This window comes from Sturnira hondurensis, unplaced genomic scaffold (genome assembly GCF_014824575.4).
Source record: "Sturnira hondurensis isolate 20B ecotype Veracruz unplaced genomic scaffold, ASM1482457v3 Scaffold0010128, whole genome shotgun sequence".
Lineage (NCBI taxonomy): Eukaryota > Metazoa > Chordata > Mammalia > Chiroptera > Phyllostomidae > Sturnira > Sturnira hondurensis.
In genome coordinates this window covers 9,391,071-9,414,050 of record NW_028082759.1, presented here as the reverse complement: position 1 = coordinate 9,414,050, position 22,980 = coordinate 9,391,071, and the positions used below count along the sequence as shown (strand labels likewise).

At 45.1% G+C, this 22,980-nt stretch overlaps 1 protein-coding gene across 1 annotated transcript in view; it reads left to right on the top strand.

Moving 5' to 3' along the window:
- Window positions 1–22,980, top strand: part of TMEM131L (transmembrane 131 like) — a 140,433-nt gene that overhangs the window by 60,185 nt on the left and 57,268 nt on the right. Inside the window, exons 4-7 of the mRNA XM_037058366.1 lie at window positions 8,040–8,108; window positions 12,031–12,154; window positions 13,412–13,528; window positions 14,596–14,706. Of these exons, the coding sequence (XP_036914261.1) occupies window positions 8,040–8,108; window positions 12,031–12,154; window positions 13,412–13,528; window positions 14,596–14,706 (421 nt within the window). The remainder of the gene's footprint in view (window positions 1–8,039; window positions 8,109–12,030; window positions 12,155–13,411; window positions 13,529–14,595; window positions 14,707–22,980) is intronic.

Genomic DNA, 22,980 nt, shown 5'->3' with positions numbered 1-22,980 from the left:
AAGTTTAGCTACCGATGTGCTTAAAGGGTTAGAGATGAGCTTTACGAAAAGAGCTGGTTCGTGTTGAGAGAAGTGATATCTAAAGTTAGGTGGACACTTTGGGAACTCAAAAGTTGGCTTTCTGAAAAAAGCTCCAGGATCGCCCAAACCTTCACTGTCTACCTGTGATGGAGGGGGAAGAGTCCATCATCCCTCTCTCCCCATTCCCTTGTCGTCTGGGGAGGTTTGTGCTCAGGCCTCCTGCCCGACTTGAGCATCTGCCCGTCTGAGTCACTGATGAAGACGTCTAATACCGAATTACCTTTTCGTGCTAACTTGTCCTTGAGCTGAAAGGCAGCACAAATGTAGTTTGTATTTTGCAGGTTTAAAAATCATATTTAATTATTTTAACATATAGTAGCGTCTAGGGAAAGATGTTAAATCTTTAAGCCATAGATGAGAAGCCATGAGGGGAAAGGAGAAAGTTGGGATGGAACTTAGGAAACAGGCGCTTAGTCACTGGCCTTTCATTCGTTTTTGTAAAGTCACTTAACCACTTATCTGCAGGAGTCCTTTATAGCACACGAACTATGACAAGTTTAAGTGCATAAATGTAATGATACGCTGTAAGATTCTTTCACTAAGATGCAAAAGGAGTGCTTTCTGAATGTAAGATTCTGCTAGTGAGCCTACGAGGAGCGGGGAGAGAGGGCGGAGTGGTGCCAGTGTGTCAAGTTCCCGGACAGCCCACCGCAGGCACGCAGAGGGAAGGAAGGTATGGCAGGCAGGTCTCATCCGGGCTGCCCGGCTGGGCAAGTGGCCATCACTCACCGAGACGGTATCACAGAGCTGTGCACTGATGGGGGGACGGGGCAAGGGGTGAGCTCCGTCTTCCATTCCATCTGGACATGCCTGTGGACCCGCAGCAGGAGGGCGTAATCTGGCTCTGGTGGACACGTGAATTAGGGGCTCAGCTGAGGAGTCCAGGCCACAGACACACAGGCTTGGGAAATGAATCAGTCAAACCGCAGAAACCAGCTCTGGCTGATTTAAGCAGACAAGGAATTTATTGAAAAGCTGTTGGGCAGCTTACAGAATCTCTAGGAAGACTTAAGAACCAGGCTCAGAAAACAAACAAGCCAAAAGGAGACTTAGCAGTTAGAACCACAGCCGAGACGTGTCGCAGAAGTAGGCCGCTGAGGACACTGCTCCCCTGCCGGTCACTTCGCCGCCCAGCTGCTGCGGTCACCCCCAGAGCCATTCTCCGCCTTCCTGTGTGGTGGCATCAGCTCCTGGTGCCTGCCCTGGAAAAACGCGGCTCTGGCCAAGTCTAAGTCAAATGCCAGCACCTAGCTACCCCAGGGCTAGTAAAACCAGTAAGTGGCCCCTTCACAGTCCAGAAGGGGTGACGGTGGGGAATCTGTGAATGCAGCAAGGAAGCCAAGCTGCTGGCTGACCAAAAAATGGCAGATACCTGTGTAGGAAGCATCACCCAGTGGGTGATAAGTGACCCTAGAGTCGGGGAATCAGGGAAGAATGAGGAAATACACACACACACACACACACATATACACAGAGGGAGAGGAGATTGACAAGGAGATGAGAAGCAGCAGCCCCTAGAGGGAAGGAGGAAGACTGGGCAGGATTTCCTGGAAGCCAGGGCGGCACTTCAGGAGAGAGTGGCCAGTGGAGAGATTCAGGAGCTCAGTCCTGGAGTTCACAGTTCATACTCACTGCTGAGCTCAGCCAGAGCAGTCTTGGTCGAGTGAGGGCGCAGGATGCCAGAGGGTAGCGGGCAGTGCAGTGTAGGGGCTCAGATTCCCACTCCACCGCCCAGTGGTGGGTGGGCTTTGGTGAATTGTTTACATACTCTGAGCATCCCCATCCTTGTGTGTGGAAATGGCATGATATTACTATCCATACCTTAGTATTACATGGAATAATAAAGGGCTGAATGCAGCATTAGTATACTATGAGTGCTCAGTGAAGGTACTTGCTGTCATTGTTGTTTTTGCCAACAGTTTGGCTGTGAAGGGAAGAAGAGAGCTTGCAGCAGATGGGGGCACTGGGAGGATTTTCTCAAGGGGGGGGGCATGAGTCTGTCTTGGAGTACAGGAGGAAGACAGAGCAGCGAAGGGCATGCTGGGAATTTTAGAGAAGGCAGGATGGAGATGAGGCCCTGGAGTCGGTCCAGGGCCCACCCAGAAAGGGGTGGAAGGGGTTAGTCTTCAAGAGAAGGGACACCTCCTCTGTGAATGGTGTGAACTTGGAGGTCATCAGCAACCGAAGGGACAGACTTGCATGGAGGACTTTTGTGCTGGCCTTGGGAAGGCTTGGCCATCAACATGCCAGGGTGGCTAAAAACCCCCGATATCCTGTTGTCGGCAAGAGCACCTCCAACAGATCACTGCTGGTATTGCTCCAAGGACTTTCCTTTTCGCTTTGACCTTGAAGTCCGAGGCTTTCTGAAAAGAAACTAGGAAAATCACATTCTACCAAATGACTCCTCCCACCCCCACCGTGGAAATTGAGTGGGGAAAAATACCGGTGCCGGCCTCCATTGTTACGTGGTTCTTTATGAGTTGTTCATTTACTGGGCAGAATGGCAGTTCTAACTGGAGTAGGTGTGCCCGAGTATTTCATATTTTCCCTCTCAAGCTTCTGGGAAGAGGAGTTTTTTTTTTTTTAATGAAAATAAATGCAGAAAACAACTGGTAGCACTACAATTATGGTGTAGAAATTTATGGCTCATGTGGTTATAGAACTCATTTTGTAAATCAAGCAGTTCAGGCCGTTTGTTTTTCCCTCAGGCCCTCAGGCTGAGGACTCCCTGGTAGATCACAGAAGTGCCTGAGGCAGCGTCGGTGCCAACCTTCCTGGGAACCTGGAGGCTCTGCTCTGGAGTGGGCGAGCTTCAGGAACAGCTGCCCCAGGCTGGGACTGCTTATATCTGTGTGGAGTCAATTCCAGGTTTATTGCGTAACAGAAAAGTACCAAATTCCTCCACAGTCCCTGGGAATATCAGCAGGGTCCTAGAAATAGCTGTGTCCTGCTCAGGGTCCAAGGAGATGAGCAGTGCTGGACTCCGTTCCTACCCTACCCAGCAGTGGGGCCTGAATGGGCAGGCAGTGTCCTGACTCTGAGAACAGCCCGGTTCATTAGCATAGCAGGTCTTTCTTTGAAACCTTCAGACAATAGCATTATTTGTGCGGGGTCCAAATTGCTACCTGCCTGAGTGTGAAATGGCTGCCAAACCCTTTCTCTTGTTCACACAACCTTGTTACTCTCTTTCTGTGGCTAAAGCCCTTATCATAGCCTTAAAAAAATCTTTTTAAAACATGTGCTGCTTTCTGCAGGTATTGAAAGAGTATACATTTGAAAGGCAGCTAGCTGTAGATGGCAAGGGCCTTCTAGAGAGAGATGAAAGCCTGTCTGTTTAGGAAGGCAGTTCCATCCTCCCTGTAGGTGGTCAGTATTGTTTCTCAAATTCCTGTTGGAAGGCTAAGTTATTTTGCACCTGCTCGGAGCAGCTTCTGCGGCCCCTCTTCTGACCTTGAGGGGTAAGGTCCTGCACAGAGCCAGGGCACACAGGCCTTGTTTCACGGCATGTGAAGGCAAGCGCCTGACTTCCCCACTGTGCGGTGTGCGGTTCTACTCCAGTGAGGCCTTGTTTGTTAACTGCGCTGCTGTCTCAGGGCTGCCCTCCTCCCTGCTCTCTCCTTCCCTCACCCCTCACACATGCCTCCTTGCTTTTCGATCTGCACCCTGCAGCCCGGAGCCAATGGCAGGCTAATTCTCCAGCATGGTCTCCTTGCTCAGATGCTGCTCCAGGTGAGGCCCGTGCATCTTCCCTCTTGCTGTTAGCCGCCCTGAAAGTGCCCTCCATTCGGCTTCCATTTATGGTAGATGTTCACTGAGGACCATTCCCGCTTTGAAGTCCACCCCAACTTTTGTTGGTAGGGTTCTCCCTTTCTCTCTTTGAACACTCTTGCTCTTTGAGTTTTGCTTGTGTAGCTTGGAGGATCCTTGTCCCGCTACCTGGATTGTAACCTTGAGGGGAGAATATTCCTGGAGCAGGCCCCCCAGCCCCAGTGTGGCCAGGGTGTACTTACTACATTGCCGAGAGCTATGAGGGTGGGTCCGAAGTTCCTGGGCCCGTTGGGTGCTCATTTTGGAGAGGTGGAGCATGGCATTGAAATGACATGTCTTGGTCAAATAACATCTGCGAATGGCCAGAATAGTTGGTTATCGTTAACTCATTTCCAGATCTCCGCTACTGGATTGAAGGTTTCTAAAGGGTGTGTCTGATATCAGCAAGTAGATGTAATTTTCCTGGGAATAAGGAGTCTGGACAACCCACCACTTTTCTAAAGATCTCCGAGTCCCCTGGTCCAGCCCCCTCAATTTGCCAAAGAGGAAACTGAAGTCTGTGTCACATGTGAGCTCATAACTGGGACCTGACTCAAGCTGCTCATTTCCACTGAAACTTCTTTTCTCTGTACCAGCTACTTTTTGAACTGTGTTTGTTTTATACGCCGGGGGAAAAAAGGTGGCCAAAGTGAAAAAAAATAAAAGGAGAGAAAAATATTAAAAGAAAAAGATATTAGGTGATTTAAGGCCAAGATAATCTTTCAACGTAGCCTCGTGGGCTTCTTTGTCCACGTGTTCAGCTGCCAAGGGGAGGCTCAGCTCTTGGCAGAAGGTGGGTGTCTCAAGAAGAAGGGCTAAGAGACTGTGGAATGGTGTCCACGTAGACAAGAGCCCACTTACCTTGGATTATTATACTCTTAGTTCTCATCCCCATGCCTCTCCTGTTCTAGAAGTAAAACGGCCCCTCTTTTATCATTCTCTTTTAATAAAGGGCTTTTTCTTATAGTTACCTTGTGGGTATGGAAAGGATGCATATTCCAAATGTGTCACAAATTTATAATTTAGTTTTACAAGAGCCATGCTTATTTTATGTCAGATGAGGGCATCCCTAAGGCTGAAAGAGGTCCAGTGACCTTTGACATAAAAGGATTACCCATGTTATTAAGGGTCCAAACGTGAAACGGTTCGTGCCAACTTCCGAGAGAAGGGAGAAAAGGGAGGAAATGATCATTGACTGCGATCCCTCTTGGAGCTTAATTCACTTCTTTGACGCTGTCAATTTAGAAGTGAAAATTTTGGCATCTTCCAAAACAGTGCAATTTCATAGCTAGCATTGCCACTTGAGGATAATTGCTGATGTCCGCTGTTGACTAAAATTTGGCCGTTTGCAGTTTTTCCCCCCCTTCTGTCTTTATCAGGTACTTGAGGACACGTGTCTGTGTGTGAGTTACTCCTCAGGTCGGTACCTCCGTCTGAAATGGTTTCACCTGTAGGACGCAACTCTTAAATTTTATAGAGTGATGTTACGTCTCCTTGTCGCTTGATGTAGTTTCCAAACTGAACAAAGCTGAGACTAACCAGTGAGAAAGATGGTTAGTTTTTGTAGGGCAAAAATATTGACATAGTTTTATTTCTCCACTGTGAGGTCGAGAGAGAGAGACAGTGTGTTTTAAGTTTTAATGTTTTAAGGAGACATTCTGGGTCTTTCTACCTTATTGCTTTGATTTGGACCTTAAATGTCTGGTTTTCATTGTGTAGGTTAAATGTCCTGACGGTGGGATTTAAAAATCTGCTATGGTATGAGATGGCCCAGGTTTATATTCATTTGTTCTATTCAGAGGTAATTACTCCTACCCCATTTGGGACTTTCAAATCCAGAGTCAACTGTGACTCCAAGTTCAGCTGGCTTCTCCTTCTGTTCTCATTGATTTTGTTGTTAGATGCGAATCATCCTCTTAGTGATGCTATCTAGTGTTTATTGCATTTAATTGTTTGCCAGCGATGAAACAGAGGCATTTTTATCACATTTTAAAGTTAGACTCAGGAGGACTGCAAGGCGTAGATACTGTTGTCATCTCCACTTTACAGACAGAGGTTCCTTGAGTTGACAGCTGGCTTACTCAGGACGGGAAGGTGATGGCCTGGACTCTGAAGCCCAAACCCTCCGCAGGTGAGACTGCCTTGGGTTCCTCGCAGGTCCCACGACCTTGGGCAGACCTGAACGCCAGACTGTGCTCATGTTTGTGACCTGGACATGTCTGCCTTGGAATTTTTACTTTGCCTCTTAGCAGTGTGATCTTGGGTAAATGAATTTAATCCTACAAACATTCTTGATTCAGAGGTTGGCTGTAGTATCTGAAGAAAAATGTACTTTTGGGACACAAGGCAGGAAGGAGACTGTCATTAATTATTTTACTTATTACTGACACAGCAGCTTGACTCTTTTAAGATAGTGTTTGGCCTCTGAGGCTGCCTGCTTTCTTTCTCTTCTGGCAGGCTGAGCCCTGGCCAGCTCGGTCTGGAATAGGGCAGCCGTGGTGCGTCTGCTGCTGGAACCTCTTCCTGTTCATCACCTCTTGTGACTCTTGAAAACATTCTGGAGGCTCCTGGGTGTGTTTATGGCCCCCCCTTTTTTTAAAGCAAATCATGGAGTTAGGGCTGGCCTTTTGAGGTTTGAGGGGCCCCAGTGGATAACAGACCTCTTCTCTGCTCAAGCTCAGCACAAGGGAGAGGTTGGCGGGAGTTAAGCTGTTGGAGATTTCAGTGTCACCTTTAAAATTAAGATGGCTGATGGAAGAGGTAGAAGGAAGGAGGTGATGATAGATGATAACAGAGGAAGGAGAAAGGAGTCTTGGGGGAGAGGGTGGAGGCAGGGAAGCTTAGGCAGCAGAAGGGAGGGAGGAAGAAAGTGCCGCCGGTGGGATTCTCCCTGTGAGATGAGGGTGTGAAGGGCTCCTCTGGTTTCTGTGTTGTTTGCCCCTCCCAGGAAAATGGGAGAGGGACTTGCTGGAGGTCCCAAAGCTTCGGTTGGCAACTCAGATGTCCACTCCTGGACTAGCCTCTGGACCATGCCTGGTGGAGGGCTCCTTGGTGGGGCGAGAAAACGGGAAGACTGTGTTTTGGCAAGCTTGCTTGGGTCTTTGGAAACAGTCATGCTAGTTACTTTTCAGAGCTTCTACATAGTTAAATATTTTTGGATTACGTGGCTACATATATACACATACATGCATACATACACACATAACATATACATATATAATGTAACAGGGTCTGGTGCAAATAATGCCTCTTTATTATTATAAAACCATAAGCATGTAACTCTGTAACATAACAGTCTCACACTCAAGCACACCATATGACATTTTGGGTGAAATGTTCAAATTAAAACTATAAATTATTACACCTATATTATTACTCTACGAACCGCACTCAAGCAGGCATCACTTCTGCTGGACCCTGTGTTTTGTATTCTATATATTACATTTATTTTGTATTTTATGTCTGTAAGTATGCCTGCAGATTGTCATACCGTATATTTTTTTCTTTTATGTGTTCTCTTTATACACTTTTTGGTAGGTTAATTTGTGGCTTTTTACTCCGAAGGACAATGAAATCACAATGATGTTTAGTAACTACTGAAAATGCGATCTGCCACACGTGGTTTTACGTGGTCGTTTTCCTTGACTACACTGATCTGGTTCCAGATGCAGTCTTCAGGGGCAACCCAGCCGCGAGCCCCGTCCTTTTCTTGTCACAAGTCCTGTAACCGACCGAGAGGCCAGGCTTCCTTCTCTGTACCGCCCCCACCCCCCAGCCACCTGCCTTAGCTGCATGTCATTTCTTGGATTTGGGCTTAAGAAAATAGTCATGCTATCTGAATTCATCTAGAAACGCAGCCTATTAAAAATTAAATCCACCCCCATTTTTGTCTGAATGCTCACAGAACTTTGTATTTGATATGAAGTTCTATTAACCACAATCTAAAAATATCTTAGATTTTTTACAACTACAGAATTATGTTAGATTTCTCATAGTGCAACTTGAGCATTGAAAGTCTGGTTCAGGCTCAGTTATAAGCGGGTACAGTTGTATCTCACGAGAGCCGTTGGCCTAAGCGTGTCCTCTTAGCTTAGCGTTCAGATTTCAAAACCACAACAAAAGTTAATCTCTCTTTTCTTTTCTTTTTTTAGCTTCTCAGACAAACTATTTAGTGGGAAGGGTTTACGTTTTCAGCCGTCAGTCCTAGATTTTGGGATTCAGTAAGTATCTTTTCTTTATAATTTTTAATAAGTTACTTTATTTGCATTGTTTGCTTTCAGGATATTTTATATGTGAATGATGTGAAATACTTTAAAAATATATTCAGAGTATCAAGGGAAATTAATGCTGGGAATTGTTAAAGGGAATATTTTTTGTGCAAAGGAGAGTATAAAGAATTGTTTTAGCCCTTTCTTTAGTTTTTTTAACAAATGTACTTTATAGTAACTTACAGTGATTGGAATTTAATAGGAAGTTAATATTAATTTCTTGTTCTAAAACAAATCCTATTATTTTAAATGGAAAAACTTTAAATATTCCTAGTTTCTGAATTCTTTCAATTAGATTCACTCTCCAACTCATTTTTACTGCTCATGATGCTTCAGGATTCAAAATAACACTACACAGCCATTACTATTATGATTAAGACTTTGGAAACGAGTTAAATGGGGAAGACATCATACAAACTGTGAATACAGTGCATCGTGTTAAGAACCATGAGGTGAAGGAAATGTGGTGAGTGGCAGTTGAGGGACTAATCCGGGAACTCAAAGAAATTAGGGAAGAGAAGGGTGAAGCCCTGTGAAAGGAGGGAACTTAAGGACTCTTGTTGGCTGGGACAAAGTCTGAAACTTAAAGTGTTCAGCTCCCTGCACGCACGATATTGCTCAGTCGAACAGGTAGAATTTCAAATTAGTGGAGTTTCAAGGCTGAAAGTGAGAGGGTTCAGATGTAAAAGCTCTGCTTGCCCTCGCAGCCTGGAACCTCACTTCTGTTTTACAAAGAGCTGTTTTGAGTTATAAGAAAAGTTCTGTGAATGAAATAACCATGGTGTTAGGAGAGCATTGGGGTGAATTAATGGTGGTCTCCCGACACGGCCTTCTCTATTCAACTGGGTCTTTCCGTTTCCTTCCAATCATCAAAGGACCAGAGCTGTAGTGAGGCGGAAGGAATTTTCAACTTAACATACCTGGGTGAGCTTTCTAGGGAGATTCCGTGAAAGGGAGAAGAGGTAAAAGTGGGAAGGGAGATTGCTCACTTCCTAGGACTCCAGGTGCCTGCTTTTTCGCTTATGAGGTTTAGTGTTTTTTACTTTTAAGTCAAGAAACTAAATGACAGGTGCTAAATTTGTAATAAAACCTCACTGATTTCAAAATCTGGGAGAGCTCTTTGCTTTTATGGAAAGTCTGTATTGTAAAAAATTTTAATGTAGGGTTTGCTTTAAAGAGTGTCCAGTCCAGTTCAGTAGATATGAGGAGATGGAGAGGAGTAATAAGTCCAGTTAGGTTAGGATAACAGTTTCAGGTCGCAGGATGCTGGCTGTGCGTAATGTATGTACCCTTTAGGAATGTAAAAATCCTGTCACCAGTGCCTGTGGCTGCATGTATGTATTAGCTACATATGTTAATTAGCTATGCACTGTGTATCACTTACCAGTCCTGATGGGTGAAAAAAATGTTTAAATTCTTTGATTTGAAAAAGTTGTTAATTTTTAGACTTGAGTCACTTTTGGGTGATTTAGTTATATTTATGTAGTACTTTTACAGTTTTCCAAGTTCAATCTTGTGTCTTGTTTGACTTTTATACAGTCTTGGAAGGATAGGTAGTGTGTGTGTGTGCGCGCGCGTGCGCGTGTGTGCATGTGTTATTTTCCAATGCCTCTATTTGACCACCAACTAAAATGTGGTCATACATTTACTGCAGAGGGGTAACGCAGTGTGCCCGTGGTCATTTCACTAGAAGTGACAGAATAAAACTTCTGGTTTCTAAGCCAGCACACACCGTGCTATTTTTCTTGTAAGTGAGATCTGTGTGGGAACAAATTGTTTTCACTCAGGTTTTTAAAAATCTCAGGACAAACGAGAGACTAAATTCGAACACTTAAAAAATCAGCCATTTGACTTTACATCTGACAAATGGCGTAACGTAAAGGCATCAGAGTGAAACTTCAGCCGGAGTTCTGATACCCTCCCTGCCCTAGTTCAGCTTTTGCTGTTGTTTACTTTGACGTTGACCTTGGGCAGGCCTCATCCCTTTTTGTAGCTTCAATTCCCCTCTCGGATGCCTAATCAGGATCGTGTTATTCAGTTGCCCTCTGCCTACGTCTCAGGGTTTATTTTAAGGGTTAATATTCTTCTGGTCCAGAGATATAAAGTGCTAATCACTCATAAGAGATTTTAATCATTCTTTTGTAGTATTGAGTTAATAGAGCATCTTCCAGTTGTCACTGGTGAAGGAAATGCTTATCCTCATAACACTTTTAAAAATAGAATTAAAAAATAGAATAAAAATAGCACAGTGGTAACTAGGTTTCAGCCAGCCAGCGTTCTCTGTCCGGTCTGGTGAGTTTCTGGCGGGAGCGGTCTCGGCATCGCAGTTGTGCGTATTTTCTGATCCAGTCCTCCAGGAGACATTGGTGTCTTTTGAAACGAAAACCCTTCTCCTCCAATGATGTGGATGGATATAAGGCTTTGAGGATAAGTAGTAATAACTTTACTAGTGATTCTTAGTATTTACTTAAAACCAGGGAAGTCTCTTATGTATTTAAGTTAATTAAGATAAGAGGTGAATGTGAACCCTTGTCCTTTTGATGCAGGACTTTCTAAGGTGACCCTTTATGCTTCTGGTAGTATGAGGAAATTTTAGTTGTGTTATTTAAGAGCACTCAAAATTCAAGGTTTTAATCACACTGATGTGTATTTGACTTGTAACTGGCTGTAAAGGATTTACTTTTTAAAACACCCATTGGTTGTATGAAACCTTCAATTGACACCCGTGATTAAAAGTAGAAGAAGCTAGAAGAAAATGCCAAGGGAATCCTTGGTGAATAATACAGTGTGCTGAAAATCCCATTGTGTATGAGCAGAACAAGTTTTGCTTCATTTTTCGAAAAGCACATGTTTCTAATGTCAGAAACCAGAACAAAATCAGAGAAATACAGGCATAATGCAGATGAGTTTTTTTGCTGAATTTAGAATACAATTTTATTTGTGGGCTTTGCTAGTGAAAACTGTATATTTAGGTCTCTGCCACTGAGGGCGTGAAAACTGGAGAAATGACTTCAGTGCAATTTGTGCAGGCTCTCTATGTATGGCAGCTAATTGCACTAGAGTGAATTTGGCCTTGAGCCTTAGGAACCAGAGGGAAATGACTGGAGAGGGAGCTCCGGGCAGGTGGGCCAGACACCAGCTCCTTTTCTCTTGTGGTTCCTCTGTCAGAGCCACCCTCTGGCTGGGAAAGTCCACCTGAAGGCCTTCCCTAGCTAGATTCTTCCTCCAAGGTCCATGGAAAAGTTTGGAATTATGGGTGAACTTTTGTGTGAGCCCGTTTGTGTAGGGAGGAGCCAGACCTTCAGCCAGAACACCCTTCATCGGGGTGTTCTGAAGGACTCATGATATTTAAATGGATAAGAACCGCTGCTGGAAAGAGATGCAGGGTTTTCATTTTTCTTAGAAGAATGGTCTTTAGCAACCAGTTAAATGTTCCTTTTATAAGACTGGCTAGTTGAAATCCATCCCCCGCCCCCAAAAGCCTCTTTAAGTGTATTACTCAGGAAACAAACCCTAAGACAGTTGGGATTTCCTACAAGTACAGTTTCATAACTAAACATATTTTCATTTGACTTCGAGTCCCCAACTCAGACGAGTATTTTCGAGCATGTAAAGACCTAGATGGGTTGAATGCTTCTAACTCAGAAACCAGTGGGGTGCTGCTGCGGGTTAGCATCCTAAGTCTTGTGGAAAGCAAAGATTTTTTTTACCATCATGGATGAAATGCTTTATTAATAGTAGGACTTGATAATTGCTGCTTTGAATTTTGTAATGAACACCAACAGCTTTTTGGGTTTAAAATATATATAGGGATGATTGGATGGTCATATTTATAACCACGCAATATATTATTTTCCCCTGATTCCCCTCTTAGGTTCCTGGGACACCCTGCGGCGAAGATTCTCTATGCTTATAACCCTAGTAGGGATAGTGAGGTCGTGGTGAACTCTGTGTTTACAGCTGCTAGACATTTTCACGTGCCTCCTGTTCATTGCAGGGTAAGTGTTGATGGACTCTTGGAAACTGTGCTGTGGCAGGCTGCCAGCTTTTCTTGCTTTCTTTGGCCTGAAGTTTTGACTTTCTGCTCCCTGTCTCCCCTTTTTTCTGCTACCCAAACTGTTTCCTTCTGTGTGTTTGCATTAGCATTTTTTTTTCAGTTGTTCACGGTCGTTATTTCGGTGGTTCTTGTTATCTCCAAAAAAACATTTAAGAGTCCAAACTAGATAGTAATGGATGCATATTTAGTGCGGCTTTTTATCGTTAAAGAAACTTAATATTACTTGTTTTGAAATGACTACCAGTGTTGAAGAATCTAGTAACTAATACACGTTTATAATTGTGATCGCTTCTCCTGGTGAACCTACTAAGTAGGGCTTTTTTCAAATGTAGAACTGAGAGATAGTGAATCGCTCCTTAATAGACTAGTTTGCACCACTACAGAGAGATCAAGAACCTAGGTTCTGGTAGTTTTAATTTCAGTGGTCTTTAACTTTTAACAGAGATCCCAATTCCCAGTGGGTTTTATGTACTTATTTTTCCTACTTATGTCTACCTGATGCACTTTGTATAAAAACACTGTGACTAAGGAGCTGGCTTAAGAGGGAGCCCAGTATTTTGTTTACAATCGTCTCTCCAGATGAATGCTGCCCCTGACCTTTATTTAGTGCCAGTGTGTGTGTACGCTGGTGGTTCTCTTTACTTAAGTGGAGCTGGAACTGTGTTAGGTAGAGGTGGGGACCATGTTGGGGTAGAAGAGGAGGGAAAAGGAAAGTTGTGAGGCAGGGACTCCAACCGGAGTGAAAGGACTTGGCAATGATCTTGCCATAAGTCCAAAGCTACAAGCTATGTTCTATTTTTTTTTAAGATTCTATTTATGTATTTTTAGGGAGAGGGGAAGGGAGGGGGAGAGGGGAAGGGAGAGAAACGTTGATGGGTTGCTTCTTGCACAACCCCAGCCAGGGACCTGGCCTGCTCCGCAGGCATGTGCCTTGACCAGGAATCAAACCAGCAGCTTTTTGGTGTGCAGGATGACACCCAACCCTCTGAGCCATACCAGTCAGGGCGCAGGCTATGTTCTTTGAAGTATTCTCTTAGATTATGATTGTTGATCAGGTTGGGAGATTCTTGGGGATTTCTGCTACTCATAAATCAAGCATGCAGAATATGCAAACATCTGTTCACAGAAATTGTCAAAAAGAAAGTCCGTGAAAAGCAATGAATTCATCAAAGGGGGCCATTCGGTTCCTCTTTTTCAGGTAATTCCAGCAATGGGGAAGACTTCCTTCAGGATTATTTTCTTACCTACTGAAGAAGGGAGCATCGAGAGTTCTTTATTTATTAATACCTCCTCATACGGAGTCCTTTCCTATCACGTAAGTGACTTCTTCCTTCTTTTTTTTTAATATTTTATTATCTTTAGAGATGAAGGGAAGGAGAGAGGAGAGAAATGCCAGTGCATGGTTGCCTCTCGTGAGTCCCCTGCTGGGAACTGGCCTGCAGCCCAGGCCTGTGCCCTGACTGGGAATCGAACCGCGATCGTCTGGTTCGCAGGCCCGCACTCAGTCCACTGAGCTACACCAACCAGGGCTGACTTCTTCCTTCTGTCTCGTAGTTTGGTTGTTGACTTAACGAAGGGGTTTGGATATTTGGCTATGTTGCCACCCAGCTTGTGCCATTCTTACTCTAAGGCTGTGCGTGATACCGAACTTCCCAGGCTGCCCCGTCTTATGCCTCACGTTGGCACCACAGGTGGCCACAGGTGCAGAGCTGGGACTCCCACCGAGGACCTTTGAAGGGCACTGGAACCAAATGGTGGAATCTACCACTCAGTTTTCTAGTATAAAATACAACAGGCTTTAGAGCTCCCAGCCTTCACCTCAGAAACAGTCCAGGGGGAGGGAGCTATGGGGGGCGAAATTTCTAGAGGCTTGGCCTCCTCCCCAGCTGGGCTCAGGAATATAGCTCTCATTAGGGAACATGGATTGAGTACTTGGGGGCCAGTTCCCAGGGGGCTCACCGCTCATATCGAGGCACCAGGAAGGCAGAGTGAGGTTTCTTTTTGTTGTTGTTCCCCCAAAGAGTAAGGAATCTTTATCTTAAGTTGTACCTGTGACACCTTTGAGAGGACACGGCAAGAAGTGATTTAAGTGCTAAGATCGACTGAACCATTTTTGTGGTTAATTCTTACTGGATTCCATTAAACTCATGGTCCCTCATCAGAAAAGGTGACTACTTGTGAGAAGATCTGCTGTAATGAGGAACATTCTGCTTAAATACAGCAACTTCTGTTGCTTTTTTTTTTTAGACAACGTTAAATATAATAATGGGATCAATAGAGTCCCAGAATACAAGTGTCCTTTGGAAAGGTATTTTGGCGTTATGGCAAAGGTGTTTCAAAACCAACAGAGGAATAATCTGCCCCCCACCCCGCCCCCTGCAGGTATCTGGAATTGGGACGCGCAGAATCTCTACAGAAGGGTCTGCAACCCAGCTCCCAGACGCCCACTTTCTGCTTCCCCAGGTGCAGAGCATTCAGCTTTCACAAACACAGGTAATCGTCACAGTGGGCCTATTTAGGATGCTCATCAACACCCGACTTTGTAGCCCTCTAAATTTATGTATCTTTTGCAGAGTACATACAGCCTTTTTACATAATCAGAAGGAGAGTGTGACTTTTTTTCTGCTTCTTTGAAAAAAACCCACTGTCTATTGAAATGTGTATGTCTGTAAAGTGTCAGTGGGATCCGTGTACTTCCTCCTTTCTTTGTTTTTAAAGAGAGGGAGAGAAACATTGATGTGTGAGGGAAACATCAGTTGATTGCCTCTCAAACGCCCCCAACAGGGGACAGACAGCCCCTGGCCCGCAACCCAGGCATGCTCTCTGTCTCAGAATTGAACAAGCAACCCTTTGGTTCACAGGCCAGCACTCAATCTACTGAGCCCCATCAGCCAGGGCTGTATACTTCTTTTTAATGGCCATATAGGCCACAGTATTGACATTTTATAGTTTGCTTAAAATCCTATTGTTGGTGATTAGAAATGTTCCCAGTTTTTCATTAAATTTTTTTTGTTTTGTTTTAGAGATTTATTGATTGATTTTTAGAAAGAGGGGGAGGGAGAGAGAAAGAAAGGGAAAAAAAGTGAATGTGTGAGAGAAGTACTGATCAGCTGCCTCCCACACAGCCCCCAAATGGGGACTGGGTCCACAATCCAGGCATGTGCTGCGACTGGGAATCGAACCAGCACCGTTTTGGTTCTCAGTCCACTGCTCTCAATCCACTGACCTGTACCAGCCAGGATGTCGTTATTGTTACCATTAGGCCATATACATATTTTATAAGTTTCTTAGTTCCCTTTACATTGCCTGTTTCCTTGCGGTACATTTAGTAAAGAGAGACCTGTAGCGAGAGACTTTGAACCTCTTTATAGGGCCTGTTAGCTCTCGCCAGATTGGTTTTTAGGGAGATAAAGCCTCCACGGTCACCAGGAATGACATTCCCCCTGGAACGTCTTACTGTTTTCCCTTCTCCCTGCTTACAGTCCTGCCCGTGTGTGGCTTAGTGGCAAGAAATGTTTTTGGTGTTTTGGAAGGTATATAATGGTATCCTCACATTCTTTTAATACACATTTCATTAATACCATCTAGGTTTGGCCATTCTTTCCCTTCAATTATCCAGATTTCCTTATAACTCTGAATACCTTTGAGAATTACAAAAACTCCTGAGTCAATGTATTATGAACCGTACCCGCTGTTTTTTAAAAAGTTAAAATATAGTTCACACACAGTGTTATATTTTAGTCTCAGGTGTACAGCATAGTGACTCTGTCAATGTACTTACAACGTGATGGTCATGATCAGTCTCGTACCCGGCTGTCCCCGTCCAAAGTTGTTCTTATGTTATTGACCACCCTGCCTTTCTGCTCAGTGAAGAGGAAACCTTGTTTGTCGGTCACAGCGTCCCGTGGGTTTTCCTCCATTCAGCAGCGTCCTCGCACCTCTGCGTTCTGTCGTCATGGAGTTTACCTGCCAATGGGTGCAGCAGGCAAAACGGATTCACCTGTAATATCCTGTCTGGGAGCTTTGTGACCACGCACAAAATCATTAAGCATTTTTAACGGCATCTTTATTTGTATAAAGGTGCATGGCCCCTCCTGTAAGGATTTTAAAGAAGCGTTCTTTTACTTAGCAAATTTGGATTTGGTTGGAATCCAAAGACCAGAGGGGCCATATTGAAAGGTTTTAAGCGGGAGGCCGATGCGATCTGACCTGCATTTCTGTAAGGGCTTGACAAAGCTAGGGTAGGTTTAAACGTGCATATGCTGACGGCATCGTTTTCTTTCCTGTGAACATTTTCTGCCTTATCTCAGGGCTGCCCTGTGGCGAAGGGGGGTGGCCAAGAATGTCCCAGTTTCTCTGGCGACTGAGGTTGGGAACTTGGAGAGCCAGGTGCCGTGTTAGTGGCAGCACAGGTGCTGACGCAGAGACGGGTTGTTCCGGTTGCTTTTGTTAGTGGCGTTAATTTAGGAGGCGTGGAATTAAGGGTCTCACAGTGAGACCTTGATTGATGAGAGCGGACGCATTATTTACCCTTCTTGGCAGATCCTATTGGCTGTGATGCCCACTGTCCTCTTCCATGTCCACGCTGTCACTGTCTCCCACCTGGACACAATAATAGCCCCTTAACTGGTCTGCCAGCGTATACTCTGACCCTTCCTAGTCCTTTTCCCAGGAATGCAAGTTGGACCTCAGTAGTCACCTGCTTCACGCCTTTCTGTGCATTCCTCCTGGCCTTAGGGTGTACAGCCAGTGCTCACAGGAGGGGCGGCTGCTGTGTGTCTGCAGTCTCGGGGCACAGCCCTCGCTCTCCACGTTCCAGGCACACCCGCCTGCCTGTGCTTGCTTACACATGCCGTTTCCCCCTCTCCCCCGACTTGTCTTCAAATTAACCCTTATTTCATTCCTCCTTTATCCACTCAACTGCTTTCAGGAATCTTACCGTTTTTCCCCATTAAGTAATCACACACCCCGTAATGTGGTTACTTAGCCACTGTTTCTTGACTCCGTGGAATGTACGCCCTATGAGAGCAGGGACAATCTACCTGATTTGGCTCTCCGCTGTATTCCTCGCCTAGCCCGGGGCCCGCACCAGAGATGCCCAGTGACCGGTGGCTGAGTGAAGTGCTGGCCTCGGCAGGTCTGCAGCTCTCCCGTCAGGAGCACTTTCTGTTGCCCCCTGCCCCGCGCCCCCCCCGCCCCCCCCCCCGTGGTGGGGACTTGGCTTTCCTTGGTCTTCGTGTTAGCTAACACCAGACTCTCTCAGTCTGGTGCCTTTCTTCCTATTTGAGATTTTAATTTATTTTTTAACAGCTTTGTTTGAGGTATGATTCACGTACCACAAAATTCACCCATTTACTACAATTCAGTGGTTTTGAGTAGTCACAAAGTTGTGCAGCCATCACCACTACCTATTTCTAGAACATTCTCACTCTCTTAGTTCCTGGTGACCACTACTCTGTTTTCAGTCATCAGTCTTTTGTCCCTTTTCGGTGCCAAATGATTGACCGTTGTATGGACATACCACAGTCCTTGTAGCCATTTATCAACCAGTGGACATTTCAGTTGCTTCCACTTTTTGGCGCTCAAAGCTTTTATACCTAGAGGTCTAGATGAGATTGGATTTTAGTATAATTTATTGAGTATTTTTAATAGGTCTGGTGTACACATGGGCAAAAGGGTTAAAAAAAAGACCTGCGCCCGAAGATCCCTGAGTGTAAGTAGTCTGAAGGCGAAGGTTCCAACACGCAGGTGCTGCGTGGCTCCGCCCCGCTGTGCCGTGCGGAGCAGGGGAGGAAAAGCAGCAGGAGTATTTCATCCAACTGTGAGCCTGTGTCAGAGCAGAACGTGGCAGGTGTGCTTGGCTGGATGTGCTGCACTAAGGACACAGTTCAGATGGCATTTTTAAGGTGGCCATATGCTCTCTGTTTCAAAACCTGAGAGAAAGGTGAATGGAGAAAATGACCCCTGGCAACGTCAGATACTTTGCTGCTGCAAACCCAATAAAATTGCATCATGAGAAGGGAAACGGAAAACAGCCGGTGCATGCCTTTGTGCAGCGCTGCAATGTGTGTGTGTGTGCAATTCAACACATGGGATGCACTCCCTGCACAGTCACTGGGGTGGGAAGAAGCCGGACTAGGCTCTGTGTGTGTGCCAGGGTGGTGAGGGGCAGGAGCTGTGGAACAGTCTGGGCCTCAGGCTCAGAGTGGGAGCCGTGGGTGCCTGCTCCCTGTGCCACCTTACATCCCATGGTTGTTGTGTGACTGCCCATCTCTGCCTCACGGTCCTTTCGCCTTTTTTGTCCGGTCCCCCAGCCTCCCTCCCCTCTGGCCAATGTCAGTCTGTTCTCTGTCTGTGAGTCTGTTTCAACTAAGTCAGAGAGTAAAACTCTGAAAGCACTCTGAAAGGGGTATTATTGGCTATTTTGTCTTTTATAAAAGTATTATTTAGGAAAACCAAAATATTAAGTCCATTTTATTTTATCTTATTTCTCTGAATAGGGGAAAACAGTTTTAATATCTGTGATGTCATATAGGCTGTGATTGGTTCTGTTCTCTTAAATGAGTATTAAGGTTAAGATCCCAGTTCGTTTTTTAGAATGATAAAAAAATGTATCCATCTTGGGAAATAAACGAGGGTGTGAGCAAAGAATTATTTTATTTTTTTGTAGTATGGCTCTTTTCAGGCCTTTTGGTTTGCGTCTGTTGCCTGTTCATATCTGAGTTTTGCGTTTTTCTGGCTTCACTGAGTCGGACTGAATGGCTCACATCCTTCTGCTGAAAACAAGTGTTTGTGTAATTTGTCTTCTGTCTAAAGTCTCGCTGGCCTGGCGTTTCACCACGATCACCGAGTCCTTGGAGGGGAGAGTGTACACTTTGGTCTCTGCTGCACGTATGTCTGTTCTTGGGAAGAAAACAGGAAAACCCAAAGAATTAAGATTGCCTTTTTCTTTGTAAACCTTATCATTTGTTCCTTCTTTTGCTGGTCTTGACCTTTAGGAAGTGAGAATTCCTAGCAGATGAGGCGTCATAGTGAGTCTAAGTGAGGAACTGAGGTTCCTCTACTTTGGTGGCAGTCTTGTCATCAACTGGCACCTGGACTGTCCTCCCAGCCAGGCTTCCTGTCTTCTAGTCCCCAGGCCACACTGCTTCTCCCCGTGGCTTCTTAAACAAACCTGTTCTTTATTTCCCTGGTTGCTGTGCGAGCTGGGTCCCCTGTTGTCTACAGGATAGTCTAAGTGCCTTCGCTTTGTGTACAAGGGCCTCCCTCTCCTTGTCGCCTGGACGTGGTGCCCCTTCTTACAAACCAGCTCACCTCCATAAGCTTTTACCGAGTTGAACTCCAGTTGTCCTTTTAATCCTGTCCTTCGAGACCCAGTTCTGACACCACCTCCACTGAAACCTCTCCAGGTCCCCAGGCCAATCTGTGCTGTAGTCCCTGTGGAACTTGGCTAAGTCCCCGCCTTCACAGGTACCATCCCGCGTTGTCCCCCTCCCTTGCTCCTCCACGAGGCTCTCTAGGACAGGGCCCGTTTTGCATTCATTTTTGCATTCTCAGCATCAGCTTTGTGTTTAGTACATTGAGGGCCCCCGAGTTTTTAATAGATAGCTGAGTCAATGGGCCTCTGAGTTGACATCCTCAAATAGCATTTCTACCCCTCGTACCATCTAAGGTTTGCATCATTTCACCTTTTTGCCACATCAACTTTTTGACCTTCAGCAGATTTACTACCAGGGCAGGCGGTAGCTTTCTTATTTTAGAAATTGTAGAATGGACTTAGAGTTTAAGTTATGTGGTGGAGGTGGACAACAGAGCCAGGGAGGGCAGATCCAGCTCAGTGGGCTTTCAGTTTTTGCCCAAACATAGTAAGTATTGTAATCATTTTCAACTTTTTGGACTTCATAGTTCATGTTGCAGGAAAGATAAATGCAAATACAACGTGTTTTCTTTTTTTTTTTTTGCAGTATTTTCTAATGGCAAATGAGAGTAGAAACAGTTTAAAGGCTCAACAGTGGAAAGAAGGATTTGACCAATCTGAGAATATCAACAGAGTAGAATATTGAGTAGTTCTTCCAAGTTATAATTATGAGGCTTACGTAGAAATCACTGACAAGTCATTAGTAGGCTATGTGATTGTAAGCTTGGCTACGTGGTTGTAACTATAAAATGTATGATGGGGTATAATATATAAATACAGTTGTATTGGGCTCATGAAAAAGCAAGAGATTTTATTTTCTCATGTTTTCTTCAGAACTGTCTTGGATCCAAGCTGCTGAGATTTGGGGGATTTTCAGTGATCTATTTCACATTCTGTCTTCAGAATATTTGAAACTGGCATTGTCTCAGACTCCGGACTATAGGGTCACTACAGCAATAAGCTGATCTCAAAGAGTTCAAAGAACTTATCATTGGAATCATTGTAAAATAACACTTATTGTAAAAAATGGAATTATAATACAACATAATAAAGGTGTGTGTGGGGTGTTATAACAGGGTATTGACTTATCTAAAAGAGCATGATTATAAGAAATGATAGTGCAGTTATGAAAAAACAGGGGAAATGAGAGAGCTGAAAACTTAGACTTATGCCCCAGGGCCTCAGTCACATTCAGCAAAGGTAACTGGGAAGAATGTTCTTTCTCATCATCTCCTTTCAGTATTTTTTCCTGAGTGTGTGTGTGAGATGAGAGGTCCCCTCCCCCACCACAGGGTCATGTCACGGGATTGTGTAAAGGGGAGATTATTTCTGGGTATTCCGTGTGACACCTAAGACATTTCGGACCTGGAGTTCCTGACCTTTTAAGACTGGCACGGCCTTTGCTTTTGGAATGGTGATGTCAGGCGCTGGGCCTACCGGCCTGGGACAGGTGCTGGGCAAAGCCCGCAGCCCCCGGCCTGTGTGGAGCCTGCTGCCCTGGAGGGGCCCAGGTTGCTTCCCTGCTCCCCTCCTGCGGAGGTGCCGGTCTCTGTCAGTGAGAGCTGGCAGTCTGGAAGGGAAGCTGTAAAATCAGGGGAGGGAGGAGGACAAGGAATGCTTTTTTCCATCACAGTTTGACAGAGGAGGAAGGGAAAGACTTGGAATTGTCACGAACAAATAAGTTGCAAAAGTCTGGTGTAGGATTCGGAGGTGGAAAATAGAGGGTGGGGAAGGATTAAAGGCCCTGTGGCTGCCGTGTTTTCCTGGCCGTCTCACACAGTTCATTCAGTGAAATAAAACAGAATTTCTGGGAGGAGCAGCTGAGAATTCCTGCAAGTCTGTGTGTCATCCTGACACATTTAATCCCACTTCTGGGCATGATAAAAGTTGTGTGCTCTTTCTTACCTAAAGACGATAGGCTGTCAGACTCTGGAGAGTGATGACTGTATTCCAGGTAAATATATGCCATCACCTAATTTTCCCCTACCACCTACCTCTGAATATAGTTTTTAAAAGCAGAGAAGTTGCCTGAACCTAAAAAACGTCTTTGTTCATCGGAGCCACAGGTGAGGATGAGTCAGTGGAATGGGAGACTGGGAAGGGGAGGGGCACAGGGTTGGGGAGGAGAGGAAGGAAGAGTGGTGAAGCCCAGAGGGAATACCAGGAGGTGTGGGTGTGGGTGTTCCCTTCCCTCCTCTGTGTTTCATGGGGGCGGGGGGGGGGTGGCTCCTGGCAGAGCTTCCTGGTCCCTCTTGAAACTCAGTGTCGGCTTTGCCTCCTAGGAGAATTGGCTCGCTCCTTACTGAAAACTAAGCAGTCCCTGTCTTAGCAAAAGTAATATGGAAAGCTTTTGTTTCTATACATCTGTTTTCCTGCACGACAATTAAAAGCTCCGTAAGAGCAGGAGTCATGTTCTAATCAACCTCTGTTTCCTTGTTACCTAGCACGGAGCCTGAGCATATAGCCGTGTAGTAAATAAGTACTTGCTCATTGAACAAATGACCTTTAAAAAGGAAGAAATCATCATCTTAGCTGTTTATGAGTTTGTAAGACGTGAATCTTTTCTGATGTCTTTCAAAACTTCGTTAGATTAGAATGATCTGCAAACTTTTGTTAGAAGACCTGAAGATGTCTAATAGTTAGCACCTACCTTACTGGCCAAGGTCTGAACTAGAAGATCGGTAAGAATCAGAAGTTAGAGAGCTGAACTGCTGCCTCTATATTACTGGATTATTTAGGGGAAAAGATAGTCATGACCCAATGACTCATGACCCAATGGATGCACCTGTTTCTAAGCCTGTGACCCTCCTTCTTTGACAAGGAAATCGTCTGATGTCTGGTGGCTCTGTGTCCACTTTCCTGAGCCTGTCTCTTCTCCCAGGAGAACCAAACTCCCCCTCTTTCTTTGCTGATTCACCTCCAACTGCTGGGGCACACTATTGAGTTTACCCCTAGAAAGTTCTGACATGGATTCCACGAATTCATTAATAACCTGCTCCAAAGACACACGGTACCCAAGATCAAGAGTTCATGTTCTTGTCTGTTTCCCATCCCAGATTCTTTTCAAGTGTGATATCCGATACAGCTTAATGGAGCTTCTGCAATGGGATCAAATCATACTGCAAATGTTCCCATAGAAAACACTGGGCACATGAGGATGGCGCATCAGAGATGCGCACAGTGCAGCGTGTAAGAAGGTGGGTTCTGAAACCGGGCCACAGGCCATGTTGGTTCTCAGTGACTTTGGCCACATTACCCAGCCTCCCTATTTCTTAGTTTACCTATAAAATATGTCATAATAGCACTAACTGATAGGATTGGTGTAGCTATTGAATAAATTGATACATGTA